The sequence below is a fragment of the Aspergillus alliaceus genome, assembly GCF_009176365.1.
Source record: "Aspergillus alliaceus strain CBS 536.65 unplaced genomic scaffold BDW43scaffold_1, whole genome shotgun sequence".
NCBI classification, from domain to species: domain Eukaryota; kingdom Fungi; phylum Ascomycota; class Eurotiomycetes; order Eurotiales; family Aspergillaceae; genus Aspergillus; species Aspergillus alliaceus.
The window spans coordinates 115,380-134,966 of record NW_022474684.1 but is presented as its reverse complement, the minus strand read 5'-3'; the positions used below and the strand labels follow the sequence as shown (position 1 = coordinate 134,966).

At 49.8% G+C, this 19,587-nt stretch overlaps 7 protein-coding genes across 7 annotated transcripts; 5 read left to right on the top strand and 2 right to left on the bottom strand.

Moving 5' to 3' along the window:
• Positions 1-462: 462 nt before the first annotated feature.
• Positions 463-1,917, bottom strand: BDW43DRAFT_257591 (uncharacterized protein). The gene has a single exon (XM_032039905.1). The coding sequence runs from the start codon at positions 1,607-1,609 to the stop codon at positions 515-517; it is 1,095 nt and encodes a 364-aa protein (XP_031906163.1). The 5' UTR covers positions 1,610-1,917; the 3' UTR covers positions 463-514.
• Positions 1,918-2,128: 211 nt separating this feature from the next.
• BDW43DRAFT_257589 (i-AAA protease YME1) lies at positions 2,129-5,418 on the top strand. Its single transcript, XM_032039904.1, has 5 exons — positions 2,129-2,361; positions 2,425-2,562; positions 2,642-2,756; positions 2,824-4,535; positions 4,590-5,418. Exons 1-5 carry the CDS (start codon positions 2,332-2,334, stop codon positions 4,995-4,997), a joined length of 2,403 nt encoding a protein of 800 aa, XP_031906162.1. The 5' UTR covers positions 2,129-2,331; the 3' UTR covers positions 4,998-5,418.
• A 1,571-nt stretch (positions 5,419-6,989) lies between these two features.
• BDW43DRAFT_425 (uncharacterized protein) lies at positions 6,990-7,552 on the top strand. The gene has a single exon (XM_032050046.1). The coding sequence runs from the start codon at positions 7,152-7,154 to the stop codon at positions 7,497-7,499; it is 348 nt and encodes a 115-aa protein (XP_031906161.1). The 5' UTR covers positions 6,990-7,151; the 3' UTR covers positions 7,500-7,552.
• A 1,141-nt stretch (positions 7,553-8,693) lies between these two features.
• Positions 8,694-9,521, bottom strand: BDW43DRAFT_257584 (uncharacterized protein). Its single transcript, XM_032039903.1, has one exon. It carries the CDS (start codon positions 9,283-9,285, stop codon positions 8,779-8,781), a length of 507 nt encoding a protein of 168 aa, XP_031906160.1. The 5' UTR covers positions 9,286-9,521; the 3' UTR covers positions 8,694-8,778.
• A 35-nt stretch (positions 9,522-9,556) lies between these two features.
• On the top strand, positions 9,557-11,685 carry BDW43DRAFT_401 (MFS transporter). Its single transcript, XM_032050013.1, has 5 exons — positions 9,557-9,879; positions 9,966-10,211; positions 10,269-11,144; positions 11,236-11,409; positions 11,480-11,685. Exons 1-5 carry the CDS (start codon positions 9,804-9,806, stop codon positions 11,563-11,565), a joined length of 1,458 nt encoding a protein of 485 aa, XP_031906159.1. The 5' UTR covers positions 9,557-9,803; the 3' UTR covers positions 11,566-11,685.
• Positions 11,686-12,896: 1,211 nt separating this feature from the next.
• Positions 12,897-13,363, top strand: BDW43DRAFT_257576 (uncharacterized protein). Its single transcript, XM_032039902.1, has one exon. The coding sequence runs from the start codon at positions 12,966-12,968 to the stop codon at positions 13,245-13,247; it is 282 nt and encodes a 93-aa protein (XP_031906158.1). The 5' UTR covers positions 12,897-12,965; the 3' UTR covers positions 13,248-13,363.
• A 3,782-nt stretch (positions 13,364-17,145) lies between these two features.
• Positions 17,146-19,532, top strand: BDW43DRAFT_357 (uncharacterized protein). Its single transcript, XM_032049958.1, has 2 exons — positions 17,146-17,163; positions 17,385-19,532. Exon 2 carries the CDS (start codon positions 17,580-17,582, stop codon positions 19,086-19,088), a length of 1,509 nt encoding a protein of 502 aa, XP_031906157.1. The 5' UTR covers positions 17,146-17,163; positions 17,385-17,579; the 3' UTR covers positions 19,089-19,532.
• Positions 19,533-19,587: the final 55 nt, after the last annotated feature.

The window sequence follows — 19,587 nt, the reverse complement described above, 5'->3', positions numbered from 1 at the left end:
GGAGGCGGTATGGTAAGGTATCAGGTACCACCGAAAGATGCACGTTTGCAGCCAGCGCCACAATGCACCTTCGGTCGACGAATTACAGTACAGTACTGCCCCTGGGTCTAGATGGATCAGGTGCTTCGTGGGGCCATTTCACCCCCTAAATTTAAGTCAATCCTGTAAGGAGCAAAGTACTGACACAACATAATCAAAAAGGAGAAATTAGAGGTTGGACGATGGCATTGGATTGGTAAAAGGTTACATTATACCTGAGGACATTGGTATTTCGTCTTCGAGAGCATTGAAATGAATTTATGAGGTTGAACATATCTGCATACGTACGCCGTATGCATATGCCGAATTAACTTTAATAACTTTCTTCCATGATCACCTGGCCTTGTATTCTATGTCAGGGATCCCGTCCCTGAATCTCCTGATCAATTCTCCAAACTCTTCCAAATCCAGTTGCGACCTTTTTGTAACCTTACCTGAAGGTATGTCAAAAAGGGTACTCCATAAATTGTTCTAATTATAACCTTGACGAATCCTCTTGCGTATCTGGGGGTAAAGTTGGTCCACGTTTCGTGGGCTTCCTTGCATCACCGCCTGCCGGATCCGTCACGAAACGTTTGATCCACTCGCGCACCTTGCTCACCTTCTCTCGTACTAGTTCATCGTTCTTGGCTGTGGCATCCTCCGTGTTCATCAGACTCCTCACGCTGTACATACCACATGTGTCTGTTACGTCGACCCGCCGTCGATGGAGCAGATCGATCTTGGTGATCCCTTTTCCGAGACTTTGCCCGTAAACCCGTTCTCGGAAGGAGCTTAATCCTACCATACGCAATAGAACAATGTCTCGCGGCCGCAATGTCTTCAGTGTCTTTCTAAGTTCATAGCTCTCGTCATGGTGGCCTGTGGCAATCCTTTGATCCACGAGGGGAAGCCAAAATGTAACTCCGAACCCGCTGCTTGTGTCATCTCCCACCACCATGTCGACAAGGTCCAGCTCGTTCTTCCATCGCCGCGTCACAATGCGACGCGGCGGTCGGACCGTAACAATTCCGACGATGAGATTCACGGTCATGGTTTGTGGCACGATAGAATTCAGGTATGCAACACTTGGGATGTCCTGAAGATCAGTGATACCCCCCTGGATGGGTAGTCCCAACCTCGGGTTTTCTTCTGTGGCTGTTGCGACAGAAGTCCCTGTGCTGTCGGTCCATGATTCGCTCTCCCTCATGGCATCCCCAATATGCGCGCCTGGGGTAGAGATCTCGGATGTCTCATGAACGGTGAAAGAATGGTCGTAGAATTCGGAGAGTGTTGAATCTTCCGGGGCAATCGATAAGCCGCTGGCCATCATAAGGTTTTGAGTAGTCAAGAAACGAGCGCCCCTATCTATTCCCAATACGGAACTCTCATCAGATATATCAGGAGGCCATCTTCCATCTTGTAATAGCCTCCATTTCACAACGTTGGTATCCGCGAATGTTTGATAATCTCCATCGTGAGCATCCGAATTATGGAATGGAGAAACGGGCGCCGTAAGAAGCTCTTCTTCGTCCCAATTGAGGCTTCGTAAAGTGGGGGCTCCCGTAAGGAAAATGATCTTTCTGGACATTTTCGTAGGTAGTTAACAAGATATGGCCATCAAGCACGGTGTGCTTTATCGGGCAAGCTTCAAAATCCCTTCTCTCGCCAGACGGAACTGTACTCTAGCTGTTGAATGACGGGAACATTGAGGATCTGACACTAATGTATATGATGGGGCGATAGATATATAATACAACTTAGGTGAGAACGATGACGAGGACGGTCTATGGTGTCCAGTGGTTCAGAAGGGACCAATCTGAACCATGGATTGCGGTCTAACAGACCTTCATGATTTTACGATACTGTGACACGGATATCTCTGAACAACACTTGGCCCAAAATGGGGATTTTTGTGACGCTTTGAAGGCAAGATAAAGAACATAATACCATGGTTGCCTGTATAAGTTACTGTTTGTTGCCATGTGACGCAAGAGTCGCTCTATAGGATCGCGTTGGTGCTTTAACTCATACTGATATCACGTGACTAGATACGCTACGGCGACGGATTGCAGCCGGTGTGGCAACGTTCCGCCAGACGAATTTCGCCGCCGCATCCACCGATTAGAGTGTTCCATCATTGTTATTCATCCATCCTACGCTCTCCTTTTAGCCATCATTTACTCCTGATTCAGTCAGTGATGGCATTTGTGGTGACGAAAAGATAATCGATCTCGCCTATCCTTTGTTCTCTTATATATCTCCGAGGGGTAGATCTTGCTCCGCGGCCCTGCGCCGCGCCTTCGGTCAACCATGGCCTTTCAAGTTCCGATTTTTAAGCCTGTAAGCACCACCTATCCGCGTGCTTGTAGCAATCGTTGTTCTAACTCTTCGATTGCCAACCAGAATATTACGGCCGTGACATCGGATATCTGGCCTTCGATGTCAAAGTTTCTCAGTGCGCCTCGGAAGAATGTCGAACGCAGCCCTGCTACCTCCGGTCCCACCGCCTCCCAGAGTCTCTCTCAGCGCACGGTTGGGGAAGTGAGTTCATATTCAACGCCATGCCTTTTAAGGCTCGGCTTATGATGATGGTGGATGGAATTCACTGACGACACTATAGGGATCAAACCATGTCTCACTGCCAGAGTTCCTGGACACGGTTCCCTCCGAAGCTCTGAGACCAGGTATTCGTAACAAGCCCATGCAACATGGCTGGTCACGTTCTTTTACCAGAGGTAATACTCATTCTACCCTACGACACTTCTGTCAACTCCTTCTAACATGCTAGTATTTTTCTGTTAGAAACTACTCTCTGGCCTGCGCCCTCTCTTGTTTCCCGTCAGCCTATATCGCCGTCGATGCGCCCCTACTCCACGTTAACGACCTCTTTGGACCATCTCCGCCATGTCCCTAGAGTTGTCGGACTGTCTAGGTTGCAGCAACAGCGTTTCATATTCGGAGGTCCATCCCACAGTCTGCTAGCGCAAAAGGAGAAAACTGCGAACAACAACCCCAACAGTGCGAACGCTCAAAATGCTTTTTACCAAGCCCTTCTTCGAGCAAATATGCCAGCGATTGTTGTTGAACGGTATAAAAGTGGTCATTTTGCTACCAATACTCTTACGGAAGCCATCTATTTCAAGGCCTTACAACGTGTCGGAGCTGATGCTACAGTGTCGGCCCCTGCCTCTAATTCGACTCCCCATCCCGAGCAACTCCAGGCTATTGGACAGGCTCTTGCAGCTCAAAGCCACGGGGGTAATGTTGGTGTGTCGACAAAGCAACACGGCACGGGCGCCAAAGAGGCTCCTTTGTATGTCGTGGTGGAGGAGTCGCTAGGCTCCACCGTGTTCCGATGGGTCAAGTTCCTGCTATACTTTGGCTTTTTCACGTACATGTCTCTCGTTTTGGTTACTATCCTTGTGGAAACTACTGGTGTTTTGAAGAACATTAGGGGTCCTCAGAGCAACGAAGCCCAGCCTCAGCAACAGACCGTCCGGTTCACAGATGTGCACGGATGCGACGAAGCCAAGGAAGAGCTCCAGGAGCTTGTTGAATTTCTGCTGAACCCCGAACGGTTTTCCTCTCTTGGTGGTAAGTTGCCTAAAGGCGTCCTTCTTGTTGGACCCCCCGGTACTGGAAAGACGCTGCTGGCTCGTGCTGTAGCAGGAGAGGCTGGTGTGCCTTTCTTCTACATGTCCGGTTCTGAGTTTGACGAGGTGTACGTTGGTGTCGGTGCCAAGCGCGTCCGTGAACTGTTCACTCAAGCACGGAGCAAGGCACCCGCCATCATCTTCATTGATGAGCTGGATGCTATAGGCGCGAAGAGGAATGAAAGGGACGCGGCTTATGTGAAACAAACGCTGAACCAACTGCTTACGGAACTCGACGGATTCTCGCAGACCAGTGGGGTGATCATCATCGCGGCAACAAACTACCCTCAGCTGCTAGACAAGGCTTTGACTCGGCCCGGTCGATTTGACCGACGGGTAGTTGTCGATCTTCCTGATGTGCGCGGTCGCATGGATATTCTCAGACACCACATGAAGGAGGTGCAGATCAGCACAGATGTTGATGTTGCAGTCATCGCGCGCGGTACACCTGGTTTCTCTGGCGCCGACTTGGAGAATCTTGTTAACCAGGCTGCCATCTTTGCAAGCAGAAACAAGCAGAGCAAGGTTGGCCCGAGGGACTTCGATTGGGCCAAAGACAAGATCATGATGGGTGCAGAAGCTCGCAGCCGGGTTATTCAAGACAAGGACAAGCTTCTTACAGCGTACCACGAGGCTGGCCACGCTTTGGTTGCCTACTTTTCACCTTCTTCTACACCACTGTACAAAATTACCATCGTCCCTCGCGGCATGGCTCTGGGCGTGACCCATTTCTTGCCCGAGATGGATACGGTCTCTAGGAATTACACTGAATACCTATCTGATATCGATGTTTCCATGGGGGGTAAGGCTGCAGAAGAGCTTATCTTCGGTCCCGACAAGGTGACTAGCGGCATCTCAGCGGTAAGTTTTGGCTGTCAGGATCATTGCTTGCCACCCTTCGCTAATCACCTGCAGGATATCCAACAAGCCACAGAGACGGCCTTTACTCTGATAACCCGATTCGGATACTCCAAGAAACTCGGAAATGTCGATCTCTCCACCAACTACGACAGCTTGTCTTCCGAGACTAAGCAGGAAATCGAATCTGAAGTTCGACGCCTTGTCGAAGAGGCCCGAACGCGCGCTACAAATATTCTGACTGAAAAGCGCCATGAGCTGGAATTGCTGACCAAGGCGTTGATCGAGTACGAAACACTGACCAAGGAGGAGATGGAGAAGGTGTTGAGAGGCGAGAAACTAGAGAAGTTAGAATCGAAAATATCGGCGCCACTTAAATTGCCCGAATCCCTACAGACGGCCAAATTGAATCCATCCACCTCGTCCGAAGGGCCGCCAACGTCGACTGCTTCAAATGTCAACTAACCGCTTCAATTCATCATCTTTCTGGTTTATAGGAAATGCTCGTCTTTTGATTCGTTCCAGTCTATAACTCCCCTCTGTTTGTTGATTATTGAGTGCATCAAGGATGGATATCCTTTTTCTTGGGCGCTTTGATGGGCCTGTTTCTTGGGCCGTTATATTTTTAGTGTATCCGGTGTTAATTTCCTGCAGTTTCTTTTTCTTTTCCTTTTTTTGCTTTCTCATCCCTGTCTTTGATATCTATCCTTGATGATGGAAATACTAAATAACCGTGCATATTGCATATCAGGTTTGGGAGGTGAGCGACGGTAAGCGAATGATTTATCTGTATTGTAGTGTACATACATAGGTATCAATGAGAAAGTGTATGCTAACCTGATATCTCTCAACACCTTATCTTACGCCTACGTTTAGTGGATATACCTACTACCCTTCGCGAAACATAGCGTAGCAGCGTCTATATGAGCGATGTGACTTAGACTAAGCACAAAAAGGAGTGATGAGCAGTCTGAGATATCTCACAGAAGGCTTGTCAGTGACTGAAGCTGGGGAGTTCACGCTGCTTTGGTGAAGCGATGTGTTACAGATCTCTCGATAGGATAGTTCCCAAGTAGATGTCTCTAATATAACAGAAGTTATCATGGTGGTGTGAGAGCCGGTTCAATAGTAAATACACCAATTGCAGTCCACATGTACGCCCCTTGAAAGCCGGTGTGGTCCAAGAGTCACTGGTGCGGACCAAGCAAGGCTTGATGTGTCTTCAAGTTGCATTGTAGATGTGCTTGATCGTTGCTAAACAATGACAATTATCAATTGCCGAGATGACATCGCGGAGCATCCTATTGAAGGAAGAATATCGCCGCGTACTCTCTTCACTAAAGTTATACTATAGCCATCGTGAAATTGTCGGTGGCTCTATTCAGACTCGGGTCCCTGCTTGTTACCAATCGAATTCTTGGATAGCGCTGCGTGTAGCCAGAGTTCCCCGACTATAGTAATCTTGAGGAATTATGAGGGCCCGCTTGCCAAGGGCGCTAATTTTCTTCATTTTGTTGCAGGAAGGCCATTGTGATGTTGATATGATAGACCACCAGTCTTTTCCATCAATACGTAACATACGAAGCCCTAGAGCATGGTCAGACAGGACGTCTAACTTTATCTAGTCGATAGGCTTTTTGTTTGGTTACCAACGCCAAGAGGTGGACGATTTGCTTACTAGTAGTACTGCTTGCTATACATGAGTCCAAGCCGTACCAATTAGAGCCTCATGATGAACCAGAGATGGCCATCTTGGCATGAACAAAATCTGGTGAACAGTCTGTTTGAACATAGGGCATTTAGATGATGAATTTGCCCCTCTACTTTTAGAAGAGGCAGTGATAATGCACCTGTAGTGGTAGATCTTACGTTTGCAATGTTTAGCAATGCGGATTATAGTTATATTTAGATCCTTCCAGCCCAACTTGGAACACAAGTTGAGGGGCAGTCTGACTATTAGACTTCGCCAGACATCAATCTTCAGTTCCAGCGTCAAAGGAATCTAAATGAGGGGGAGGAAACAACGAGAGATAAGGCGATGCCACCGAAAGTCAATATTCTCTGTTTAATTCCTCCAATGCCTCGGGATGAGAACGGGGAATGACTGACGTATGTATAGACTCTATGGTCCAAACACAATATAAAAGCCCCAGTAAATGTCTCTTTTCCAGCATCGCTTCAACCTCGCTTTCTTGGATGGCAATGGACCAAGCCGCCCTGTCCCCGGCCCAACTAGGCCAAGTTCAAGGGACTGACGAATATACGGACTGCGGACTTCAAAACAATCCCAGATGAGTACTGGTACACATTATCCTGATACCTAAGGAATATAACTCACCAAAATAATAGCTGCTGGCTAATCCCAGTATCTTTAGCGATAGTGGGAATACCTACCGTCAACACCCCTCTTGACGACCAATGTTCACTAATGGAGCAGCTTCCAGCTTGATTTACGGTTCGTCACTCATAGCATCCGAGTGTTCGCCGATGTAGTCGACTGTAGGCCAGTATTTCCCTCCGGATGCTTTCCTTCTATGTGGACTCAACCTAGGCTGTGGCTTAGCCAGGGCGGGTATACAAATCGTTATCTTTCGTGGCTGTCAGGGGGCTGTCACCGCCATGTGTATGCCCATCAGGATCAGTATAAACACAGAGGGGTTTGCCGCGCAAGACGCCAAGCGACCGACAAATACCAATGTCCAGTACTGGGAGAAGGCTCGTGAGAAGAGGAAGATGCTGCAGTCAGTGGGTCTCGCATGTCAGGGACTTGGACTCCCAGAGGGATTCTCGTTGGGGCTAATTCTGGAAGGAGTCTTCGCGGACTCTATCCTTACGTGGCGGTTCAGCTTTTACCTTAATCTCAGAGTTAACGCGCTTCTCCTACTCGATGGGTGGCGGAGTCTTCCGAAAAAATCATGTGCGCCATCCTTCACGGTCCATGATGAAGCAGAAGATCGACTGGACTGAAGCATTGCTTTCCATTATCATCCTGGCACTTTCTTGCCGCACTGGGGTGAGTAGCAAGCAGGCACTCTTGTAGCTGGAAACGCCTGAGACTAAATCGATCTAATTTTATTTCATCTGATCCCTCGACAGCCCGTTCACCGCGGGCTCTCGTGCAGCTCTACACCTCAGTCGTGTTAAGCCCTCTGCTTCCGTGGTAGATTGCGCCGTCCAGGAGAAGACCGGTGAGATTCCTTTGATCACCAAATAATGATGGAAGTGCCACCAGTCTCTCCCAACTCTGCAGACCCTCAGTGAAGATCCTCCGGTATAGTTACCAAGAGGTCCAAGGCCTTTCACCAACAGAGCCATCTATTCAGTATCTCCCTGGTGTCATTCTGAGTATCATTGTGAATCTGGCTAGTAGCCTTCTTCGCTTGGCCCAAGTCCATGTGTACCTCTTGACCGTAATATTCTGCATTATCAGCGCTGCAGCACCTTGATCATGGCTCTCATCAATCCCATATAATCCTACTAGTACTACTCCACCTTTTGGGTTATATTGCTGTCTCCCATTGGCAACGAGGGTAACTTCCCACAGACCATAATGATTCATGTCAGATGGTAATTAACAATGATTTATCACGATGGTACCCTTCACGGTGGCGATAATCCCCATCACATCGGTCTTTCCAGCCGATTGACAGTCTATTGCAGGCATAGTGTTCAGTGCATCCTCCCAACTAAGCGTCACCGTGTCGCAGGCCGTTTTGCCGTAATCTCTTCTGCTGTCAGCCACGGAGCAACAACAGTCTATGAAGGTAGGGCCCATGAGCGAGACTCGGCAGTATTGATGAAAGGATACTGGGCCTCCTTCTAGGTATGTTCGCGTACAATGTGACGGGAGTGCTTGCTAGCACCTTATTATTAAAAAAAAATGTGCATCTAATAGGGATAGGGAAGACCAGAAGGGCGAAGGAATAGCAAATTAGAGTAAGTGTTACAAGTATATTTAAGATTGCCTTTGGCAGGTGACTGGACCACCTGACTCACTTGTCTTCCCTGCTCCTGTTAAAGCGGCGATACCTAAACAAAAGCACTGCTACTAAATAATTAGTTGTCACACCACGCTTAGTCCTTCCTCTCCAAGATCATATGATACATGCCTTCCGTTATATACTCCTGGAGTTTCCACCCCTTTTGATGTCTTCTCACAGGAAAACATCGCTCATCTAACGGTTGTTTCTGATTCTGAGTCACGCAAGCGACCGGGCCGTATTGTCTGTGCCATGCCGCGATCTGCTTAGTGCGGCGCCCTCGCATTCCAGCAACAGCAATCCGGATCCCCAGGTATTTGCTCCACCACGGCCCCAGGAATATGTCGTAGAGTCGAGGCCCAGATGAACCTGGAAAGAAGGTGATACAGAGCAATGGTAAAAACAGGCACGGTGGGCAAGGCAAGTAAATGACCTCCTTGTATCCAAACTGCGCGCATGCTGGAAGAGTGTGCGCGACCCTTGGATAGTTCAACTTCACTTTTATAGGGCTTTAAATACTGGGCTGAAAAAGGGCTACGGCTTGTAGACCCCGTTAGTATCATGTCGGTTGCTAGGCGGCCGCGAACGTAGCAGTTATCCCTACCATTCTCGTCTCCGGTGCATATTTCTCTAATTATTTTTAACTTTGCCATGGGAGCGAAATAATTCTGATCCCCAGGGATTGGTGGTATATCTAAGGCCGTGGCCACCACGCAAAGTGCTCCACGAAGCCCAGGTAGTAGTAAAATAGCTAGATGCGCTGGTTTGATCATAGAAGAGACGACTGATGAAGCTTGGAAAGACCAAGTAGGGTAGACAGTAAAGACAGTTTTGGCAGCAAAGTTAGCGTAGGCTCAGGCATAGACGCCATGCTGAAGCCTTTGGTCTATGGCACGATGATGGTTACGTTTGAGGAGCTGAAGAGTTCCACGGATTGGTTTGATCGTCTCCGGAAACGGAGAAAGACAGCCTTACAGCTCTTTTCTTAGGGTAGGATTGTAGGTTGCCGGCTACCGTTTTAGCACATTCCAACCTAAATTCCTCCCGGGATATCCAGCCCAAGTCATTCCTCCACTGGCATTCCCCACTCGATGGCTTTGGAGAACGAGATAAAAGAGCAATCAGGGCTGAATGCTATAATCCAATGATCTATGTTTCTGCTCCTCCTTTTCATCCTTTCATTTTGACCCGCAGATAGGATAATCATAGTAGGAGTCAAACATCGGATAGAGGTAGTGAGTTTTACTCGTCATCGACGTCCCCCAGTCGCCACCCTTTATCATTTTACGCCATGGACGCCTGGGGCTACAGATGGCGTTCCGCGAAGCCTCTCATCATTACCACCGTCACCATTGCCTTGTTCGCTGGTACGGCACCTGCCCTGCCCTGTTTCTCTTCTCCTGACTGGCCGAGTCCCTCGCTATTAAGGGCTGAACTAATCGAGACTCCTTAGAAGCATTTCTGTATAGTTTCATTATCCCTATCCTGAGCTACATGCTGGAAGTCCGTCTAAACATTGATCCATCCGAAACGCAGTGGTATACCACCGCCTTGCTCACTCTCCACGGTCTGGTCGCTCTCGTGGTTGCACCGCCAATTGCCCATTTCACCGACAAGACCCCCAACCGCAAGACACCCTTCCTGATTTCCCTCGCAGCATCTCTAGTCGGGACATATTTGGTTGCACTCTCATCATCAGGTAAACCCCTTCCCTGCTGAGCTTCCCAGGAAGAGTTATTGCTTACCCCGTACACAGTTTGGGTGCTCTATCTCGGTCGCGTGGTGCAAGGGGTCGCTGGATCAGCCTCCTGGATTGTGGGCTATGCCACCTTAGCAGATAACGTCAGACAAGAAGATATGGGGAAGGCTATGGGGGTGACCACGGCCTTTTCGCTTTTGGGCCTCGTCGCGGGACCTACGATCAGCGGAACACTCCTCCAGCTCCTGGGATACTGGACCGCCTGGACCGCTCCCCTGGCAGTTCTTGTCCTCAATTTTATCTTCCGCCTTGTCATGCTCGAGAGGCGAGATGGTCTCTCCCATGTTCCTGGTCCCCGCGCGGTGGCTTCATCCCCGTCAACTGTCTCACCAAGAGTTGGGGAGCCACAAGGCCAGGACGAGGTGTCTGCATTGCTTCCGTCGTCATCCTCGCATGGTTATTTGTCTTTCAACGCGGAGCCTCCCAAGGCTGATCCGTCAGATGGCCCTGAGCAACGCCCCGGATTTTATGCCGCCATGTTGAGAGAGCCCCGCATCCTTACAGGGGCAGCCAACATCCTCCTATTATACATTATCACAGCCGGTTTTAGCACAACGCTGCCTCTCCACATGCGTCGTATATTTCATTGGGAAAGCATGACTGTGGGACTGATCTTTCTCGGTCTGCAGCTCCCTCAAGTAATTCTCAGTCCACTAGTCGGGTTTCTCCGCGACCGTCTAGGGTATCGTTATCTAACTACAGTCGGCTGGATCATCTTGGCTCCATTGCTCTGCCTGCTCGGGGTCCCTGGCTCTACCACTTTTTCCTGGAGCCGCCCTGAAACCCATGGAAAAGCCACCTTTGTTACGTGTATCGCTGGTATCGGTGTCATTCTCAGCCTGGTCCGTGGTGGGGGAGCGTTGCAGATGACCGGTGCGTTGCGTCTCTTCTTTCTTTCTTTCTTTCTTTTTTTTTTTTTTTTTTTGCCTGCTGCCCGATTATACTAATACGGCCACGGCAACAGGGGTCATGCATGAACTACAGTCAAAGGATCCGACGGTCTTCGGTGATTATGGGGCGAGCTCCCGTCTGTTCTCTTTGATTGAGATTTTCTTCAACCTAGGATTGATACTAGGCCCTTTGCTCTCTGGACTTCTAGTCGAGGCCCTTAGCTTCTACTATACGTGGTGTTTGTTCGGTCAGTATATTGCTTTCTATTCTGCTTTTAATCGCCATCGCTACCCTATGAATATCTTACACTCTTGCAGGTGGGGTTTCCCTTGTTGTTGCTTTTTTCACTTTATACTTTTTCGACAGTGGGCTCCCAGCTCAGCAGGCTGAACCTACAGCCTGACGAGATAGCATCCACCACGTTAATCCACCCTTAGTGGAATATCAGGCTCAGGACTTATGTTGGTAATTTCTTGCATTACTTGTCGCGTTCGAACCTCAGTAAGGAATTGTTCTTCGAACTGTAATAATCCATGTGCAACTGAAGCAGCCGGCAAATACCGCACGCCTTTCATGCGGTACCAGTGGTGCCACAACCAACTTGTCTGCGTTCGATGGCACCGAAGAAAACCTCTAATTTGAGATGTTTGCAAGTATGATTGCATATATCTGCGACGAATCTTCGCCCCGAGGAACCTTCCGCGAAAGTGTCGTAGGTGACCCGGAGGGGCAACTCGAGTTGCATCAAGAGCGGCCCAGGGACAGCTTAAAGATAGTATTGGATGCTCCAGCAAATATGCCCCCGCATGCTCATACCCCCCATTCAACTGGTACGACTCCGGCAGCACCCTGGTTGCAAGGAGGACAAGATGAGCAGCACGATATTTACAGAAGCTATTTGCAGGAACCAAGTCTGGAGAAGCTTGCTTTCGTCGCTATTCCAATACTGAAAGATGTCAACAGAGCAACACCGCGCAAGGTCCCCAAATTTAATTAAGCTCCCTTGATCCCCAACCGATTAATACTATTTGAAAAATGGTTGTTTCCCCACTCCAAGGTCGGGCCGGTCCGGAGCACCATGATTGTCCTGTGAGAATGGAGTTCTGGACCGTGTCTTTATAATCCTGACGTTACATTGATGAGCCCAGTCCTGCCATGCCCTTGCGAGTGGGCACTCTATTCTAACCAGATATGAAAATCTCCTGTGTGCCTGCCTTCGTGGATAAGAGCGGTGACAGGGTAAGACCTCACTGGCTGTGCTCCATGACTCAACTCGAAGGCCCAGTGGTTGCATAGAATCCTTACCTGGAAGTGAGTGCCTTTGTCCATCAAGGTTGCCCTGTGACCAGGCAGCAAACAAGGGTGCTGACCAATCAGGCTGCCCGGGGCGACTTTCGACCACATCGCCTGTTCGCCTGACGCCGGCAGTCAGAGCTGTATAAAGAAGCAGGCTCCCCACCAGGCTAAGCGCTGAGATCCAGCACCGAACCTCGCCACGCCCCTGCTCAGCACGAGAGTCTCATATCCTTGCCTGCTAGTAGCAGCCAGGATCAAGCCCGCTGCTTCTCTATATATTATTATCTTCATTTCCCAGAGGATTAGCGCCTGCCACCTTTCCCTTTACACTCACCAAATACCCTTCCAGTATTCCTGCATAAATTTCAAAGGTAAGAATCCCCTTCATTCCATCTTTCTTTCTTGATCAGACCTCTTTTGCTCTTTGACTTTCTTTTTTTTTTTTTTTTTTTTTTTTTTGGCCTAACTACACCACTCTATAAGATCATCAACTGATCCAACTCCAACATGAAACCCCTTACCTACCTCTCCCTCCTCCTTGGCATCTCTGCAACCACTGCCCTCGCTGCTCTCCGCCCAGACGCAACTCCTGACGAGGTCGCCGCGGCGGAAGCTGAGTGCGGGTCCCTGGGCGTGATGAGGATCGACCCAGCAGAGCTGCCCGAGGGCGTTACGATGGCCGACGTCCGCATGTGCGCCGACCATCCACTCGGCCCCGGGGCGTACCCGGGTCCGGGTCCTGGTGCTTTCGCCAGGTTCCGTCGGTTCTTGCCGAGTTGGGTATTTTGAGAGGACAGCCCAAGAGCTGGGTTGAAGCCCTGTAGTTAGTCCAGTATGCAGGCTTCTTCTGCTCACGCGCAGGCTAGTTTTTCATATCCAGCCTGGTTGCCTGCGCTGTGCGGTGGGAGCAGCTGTTTGGGAATGAAAGTCTTGGAAATGTATGGTGTTGTCTAGTATTGATTTTTGGAACAAGCTTGATTGATATAGTCTAGTTGGAGGATAATATCCATATATAACAACATATAAAATACAATGATAATGATATTTTAGCAATTTCCATTAAGTAGTAGATTATGTTGAATAATTTTATGAGCTGCATGTCCACCCTTGCATCTCCTTCACTATAGCTTAGTACAAGCAAGTATTGTACTCCGTATATAGTGATAACCCTCTCTTCACGCGAGAGGCTATTGTTGATTGCCTTTGTGTAAAACAAAGCTCACTGCTAACTGGGACTTTACCGCTGCCACCTTGTCTCGTATTCGAGGATAGCGACCAGGGTTTGGGCAACATTATTTAATAACACTTTAAACGACGCTTCAGCCGTCACCCCTAAGGAAATTGTCACAATGCAAACGCTCTCCTTTTACCAAACATCGCTTTTGTTCAACCTCATAGCAGTGCTTTGTGTTGCCCCACTAATCGGACTCGGCGTCTATGTCAATAAGGGGCCATTACTGGTTCAAGGTTGTGTAACAAATGGACTCAAGACCATGCATGTAAACCAGAAGTCTTGGAATGTTGGGTGCACTGTGATTGGCACGGCTGTTGGCCTGCTGCTAGTTTGGGCGTTTTCCAGCCATCATGACCTGTTGACCAGAAGGGAGGTTCTAAACCCCAGGGGAGTCTTAGCTATATACCTGCGGCCTCTGTCTCCACGGCGCGGACCCCAGTAACTTCGGAGAGGCCGACTGTCCACAATGCGCACCATCCTTCTTTCAGCGGGTATTGTCTCAACACTAATGAGTACGGCGACGGTAGCAATTTTCGGAATCCACTCTGTCCAGGTTGAGGTCCCCAACCCACTTACGTTCTGTCCTCTCGATCATTGTCTCAGTGCTTCCTTGGATATGCCTTCCTCCTTGCGGATGTTCCTTTACCGAGATGCCTACACTAGGTCCCTACAATTTCGAGGGAACTACATTCGAGAGGACGCCACATCGGAGGCAGGCTACATTGGTGGCATAATGTATCCGCAGCTGAATACACCAGGTATTAGATTGAATATGACGTCGTACATACGGTGGTCAGGACCCTCATCAGGGTACAATCTACCTACCAACTATACCTTCAACCGCTTGGGTGCCGTAGTGTTTTGGAACCAATATCACTGTCAGCTGCGGCAATGCCATGGGTCAGTACAGATTTTACAGCCCTGGCAGAGTCATCTCAGATAAAGGAGCCACCGCCATCTATGCTGAGCTATGTTACGTCTGAAACCCAATTTCCCCAACACTACGGTCATCTAGGACACATCCTATCTAGATGCCCTAGTAATTAGCTTTGTTGTCACTGAACAGAACGGGGAGCCTCTCCATACTCTAATCCTACCGGACACCCTTGGAACACCCTTCATTCTGGAATGCGCATGCAGGGGCAACCAGTTTTAAGCTTCAATTAGCCTAACGGACCGTGTGTCACCATTCCAAGTCAATAGGATTATGAGCCATGGCCTGCAGCTTGCGGTAAACGCTAAATGACATTTGTCCAACGTTACGCACAGTTACATATATGACGGTCGTGGAGCCCCTGGTGGCATGCTAGCTGGAGGCCTCATTACTTCTGGGTACTACTGTGGCGGCGAAATCCTAAACCACACTTATACAGTGTTACTAATGATTACTATTCTGAGCGAATCTGGTGAGGCCTGTATCAGCCTTATGAGGCAGGGTGAAGAGGTAGCGAATACATACCGCACAGAAGAGGAACTACATTTGAATGGAAGCTTCGTCAAAATTCTCGTGTCAGTTCTTAGAGTGGGTGGTGCATCGTACGTGTGGCTCCTTGTCTATGGCCTGATGCATGTTGCGTCAGCGCTGGGCTTTATAGTAGCGCTGGTAAAGCGACATGTCCTGCCGTAGGAAGCTCAAGGCACGGTGGAGATATTATAGAAGTGTCTCGCCGAGTCCGGCATTGATGAAGTCACATATCTTCGATTTGATGAACAGTTTAGAATGGTTGAGACATCATGAAATCCGGCGAGACTGGCGAGACCAGCCTAAGAACTCATGGACTCTATGACAGAAATGCGGCAGTAGACCAAATCCTTGACAAGAATCGACTGGCTACTCGACGCTAATACCAAGCAATCCAGTGGGAGATACAACTCATCTGCCGCTTTACCAAGAGACATCGAGGCCCCAAGTCGCGTTGAAGAAATGAGGAGACATGCAGGAGCATATAAGGGAAGAGCCAATCAGCCCTCAAATTCGTAGATATCGTAAGGGCCAAAGAGACATGCGCGTCGGGCTTGGGAGTTGCACAACTCGCCATCCCGACTCAGCACGTGGCATCATAATATACGGATGGGTATATGGATTAGTCTATGTTATATGGTATACGGTATATACCAAGATATACAGAATGGGATAGGAGCAAGGAACATATAAGGACACTCATTCATATACTTACCTTAGTTCTTCGTGACCAATAAAGATTGTTACTGGAGAGCTACCTCTAGTATCAATTAACCAGCATCAACTCGTTCGTACTCTTCTAAATATCGAGTACACGTACTCGATAGGCCTGGCCCTTTAGACTTGAGCTATTCACGAATTACTTATTGCACCTCGTTCGGTCCTTCTTAAGGTCACCCTCACGGCACTTTGTTATCGCATATCAGTGGATTCTGATATTCAGATTTGACTCTACGCAAGATAGCTAACTGGTCGCCAGAGCTCTTGGACGAAGCCCCGGGTGTAACACATACCTACACTACATGTGCACAACACCAAGTTGCTGCTTCTTTTCTATATGCCTTGGCCAGATGCGTATGTTATAGTGGTTCAGCATCCGATGCCTGTTGATGAATAACTCTCGAAAGATATAGGGCTCGACTTCATGTTGAATTATACTTAAAGCAGTCAGGCATGCGTTCGTTCCATCGTAAGTCTCTTTTTAATTCGAATCAAAACTCACTTCCCCTTGGAGCATGATCGCCACGTGACGTACGCCTAAGGCAGCGACCATGTTGCACGAGGACGGGCTTTTGTGGTGAGCAAAAAACTTCCGATAGCTGCAGACAGGAGAAATTAAAGTTAGATAGACTAACAAACTACCCGACGCACCTAAATGGAGCACCTCAGCAACCCGAGGCACGTCTCTATTCACGATTATGCACGAATTAGCTGAGGTAAGCGATGCATGAAGTGGCATAATGCATCACAAAAGGGGGCTAGTGCCACGCATGACCTCATTGACGTTACATAATCCAAATCACATGCCGTGATGATTCAAACTAGTGTTCAAACTAAACAAAAGAAGCAAAAAAAGTCATACGTGACTTTCTTTTCGTCTTGGAAGTTCAAACGCGTGATGTGCGTTTTGTTTCTTTTTTTTTTAACGTCATGTCTCTTCTCTCCTTACTTCAACACTCACTCCCTCTCTCCCCGGTCTTTCTTCCGGCTGACTTGTCCCTTTGGATGTGATTCCTATTCCATGAATACACCACTCCCGAGACATACCCGACGATAGACGGATTCTATTATTCTTTACCCCGCCGGAAACTCGAAACAATAAAAGGAGTCGAGTCACAATCTCCTACAGACAACCTACCTTCCAGCCCTGTTCGGAACCTATTGCCTCCTCTCTACGCCTCCTTTTTGCTCCCATCACGCTCCTCGCTCAAGTTGACCGCGCTCCCTGCATTTTGACACCTTTCGCCTTCGAAAATGGGGAAAGCCCCTGCTGCGATCGTTATTGCGAGGTACCTTTTACTTCCCTTTCTTTTTCTTCTCCCTTACATCTATATATCTTCTCTAGTTCAGCCTTACTGACTGCGAGTCATATGCTAGACATGGTGCTCGTTTGGACGCGGCCGATAAGAATTGGCATCTGACCTCTCCAACCCCATACGATCCTCCGCTCTCGTACGGGGGTTGGCTCCAATCCCGTGCCCTGGGGGCCCGTGTCATAGATGTTTTACAGTCCCTAGACAATGATTCCCTCTCTGGTGAGATCGACGCGGAGAAGTTGCCGTCGTTTCGCCCACGGGCCCTCAAGCGAAAGCGTCGCATCATCATCCATTCCTCCCCCTATCTCCGATGCCTGCAGACCTCAATCGCCATCAGTTCTGGAATCAGCCAGAATTACTCCGAGATTACCTGCGCCTTGTCTGGACCAATGTCTGGTGTGAGTCAGCCAAATGGGTTTCTGTCCGCTCCAGCCGGTTCGCCAACGCAGGACGCTACCGCCAGTCCAGCGACAGACCAGCGATGTCTCCTGCGCGTCGACGCCTTCCTTGGAGAGTGGCTATGCCCAGACTATTTCGACGAGATCACCCCACCTCCCAAGTCAGAACGGTTGATTGCGGCTGCTAAGGCAGAGCTATTACGACGCGACAGCGTCGTGCCAGAGGCTGATACCAAACCCCCAACGGGCTTTTTCCCGGGTGGCTGGGGCAGTCTTAGCAACTACAGCCCGTTGTCTCCGCCCATCGACGAGGAAGACCGCATCGCTAACCCCACATACACGTCGAACGAGCGCCGGGAAGGGCAGCGGAATCGTGCCGGTAGCTGTGACACTTTACGGTCCGCGGACACCCCCCACACACGGCGGATGCTCAGTAAGATCAACACCAACCTTCCGCCCATACCGGACGGCGTGTACATGCCCCCGACCCCCAGCTATGCTATCTCGCCGTCGGAACCAATCCCGACGGGTTATGTCACACATGCACGGGAGGCCTGCATGAAGATTGATTACCCATGGGATAGTATGCGGGACCCGTTGGATTGGGGCAATGGAGGCGAGTATGGCGAAGAGTGGAGTACTATGCACACACGGTTCCATACCGGGTTAGACCGGATGGTCCGTTGGTATCGGGAGCACGATGGCTCTCTTTGCTCCGGTCGGCGACGGCGTCATTCTCAATTATCATTGTCCGAGAGTGCCGAGGAATCGAAGCTCCCGGACGATGAAGACGAGATCACCGACACGGTCTTGGTAATCGTCACGCATGGGGCTGGCTGCAATGCGCTGATCGGGGCCCTCACTGGGGAGCCAGCCTTGGTGGACATCAGTACGGCATCCCTTACACTGGCGGTCCACGAGGACCGCGCAGCCGTCGCCGACAAAGCTGATTCGATTGGTGGGCCCGTGGCGCCTTACCGCCCAGCGCACGAGCGTTTCAGCTTGCAAGATTACAAACTACAGCTCGTCGCCTCGACCGATCATTTACGACCAGTAACAAATCCGTCGGCGTCCATCCTCTCGCCGCCCAGTAGTTTAACTTCTCCCTCAACCACATACCGCCCCCGGTTCGCAACTCGCCCGTCACTGTCGCAAGGGGGGTTTGTGATTGGCCCGTCCCCCGTGTCGGGGCCAGGTACCCGCTCGTGGACGTTTTCCCGACCTTCCACCGCGCCTCGCGGGGCCATCGGGCTTTGGAGCTCGAATTCGATCGCGGCAGGAGACGCCGCGGACGATATCATCCCCAATTTTGGCGATTCCTGGTCGGGGTCCAATGGGGATGGCTGCAACGACCCCTCCAGAACCAAGCCGGACGAGTCCTCAGGTCGGACGCCGCAGCTCCCTCAACGGACACTGTCTCAACGAGGCCTGTGGGGGAGTGGGCCGGTCAAGGAGCCCCCCGCCAAGCGGCGCTGGACGGTAACCGAACGACGGATCTAAACGGGTGCTATTTCCTTCACCAGGCGCAACGCCTGTTGATCTTTCTTTCCCTTTCTTCTTTGCACTTTCAGCGGCTTTCTCTGGTTTTACGGCGAGGCGTTCTGGAATCATAGCGAATTGGACCTTTCACGATTGCATAACGATATACTATTCCATTTGGGTCTTAATGGATGGTTGGGGGTCTTTGGCCAATCTAAGCACATCTACTCAACTCCGGGCATATACATATAAGATTAAATTTCACCACTTCACACCGGTACCTCTTTCTCGTTGACTGAAACCATGATCCCCTCGGGCGGTTGAGATCCTGTAGTTCGTATATGGTCCACCACATTTCCCGGCACTAAAAGCGATTACTTTTGAGGATCCGGCAGCGACGCTACAGCAAGCCCAGAGGTCTCCATCTTATAGCCTGTTCAAACTCCGCACTAGCAGTCGATCGGGAAACCCATGTCTGCGAGGGTGACTGTGCATCACCATACCTTCGTCCTCTCGCAGA

Coding starts and splice junctions, on each gene's coding strand:
- BDW43DRAFT_257591 (XM_032039905.1), bottom strand. CDS start 1,609: ATGTCCAGAAAGATCATTTTCCTTACGGGAGCCCCCACTTTACGAAGC.
- BDW43DRAFT_257589 (XM_032039904.1), top strand. CDS start 2,332: ATGGCCTTTCAAGTTCCGATTTTTAAGCCT. Junction 2,362..2,424: donor AAGTTCCGATTTTTAAGCCT/GTAAGCACCACC, acceptor ATTGCCAACCAG/AATATTACGGCCGTGACATC. Junction 2,563..2,641: donor CTCAGCGCACGGTTGGGGAA/GTGAGTTCATAT, acceptor ACGACACTATAG/GGATCAAACCATGTCTCACT.
- BDW43DRAFT_425 (XM_032050046.1), top strand. CDS start 7,152: ATGTGTATGCCCATCAGGATCAGTATAAACACAGAGGGGTTTGCCGCG.
- BDW43DRAFT_257584 (XM_032039903.1), bottom strand. CDS start 9,285: ATGATCAAACCAGCGCATCTAGCTATTTTACTACTACCTGGGCTTCGT.
- BDW43DRAFT_401 (XM_032050013.1), top strand. CDS start 9,804: ATGGACGCCTGGGGCTACAGATGGCGTTCCGCGAAGCCTCTCATCATT. Junction 9,880..9,965: donor CACCATTGCCTTGTTCGCTG/GTACGGCACCTG, acceptor GAGACTCCTTAG/AAGCATTTCTGTATAGTTTC. Junction 11,145..11,235: donor GGGAGCGTTGCAGATGACCG/GTGCGTTGCGTC, acceptor CCACGGCAACAG/GGGTCATGCATGAACTACAG.
- BDW43DRAFT_257576 (XM_032039902.1), top strand. CDS start 12,966: ATGAAACCCCTTACCTACCTCTCCCTCCTCCTTGGCATCTCTGCAACC.
- BDW43DRAFT_357 (XM_032049958.1), top strand. CDS start 17,580: ATGTCTGGTGTGAGTCAGCCAAATGGGTTTCTGTCCGCTCCAGCCGGT.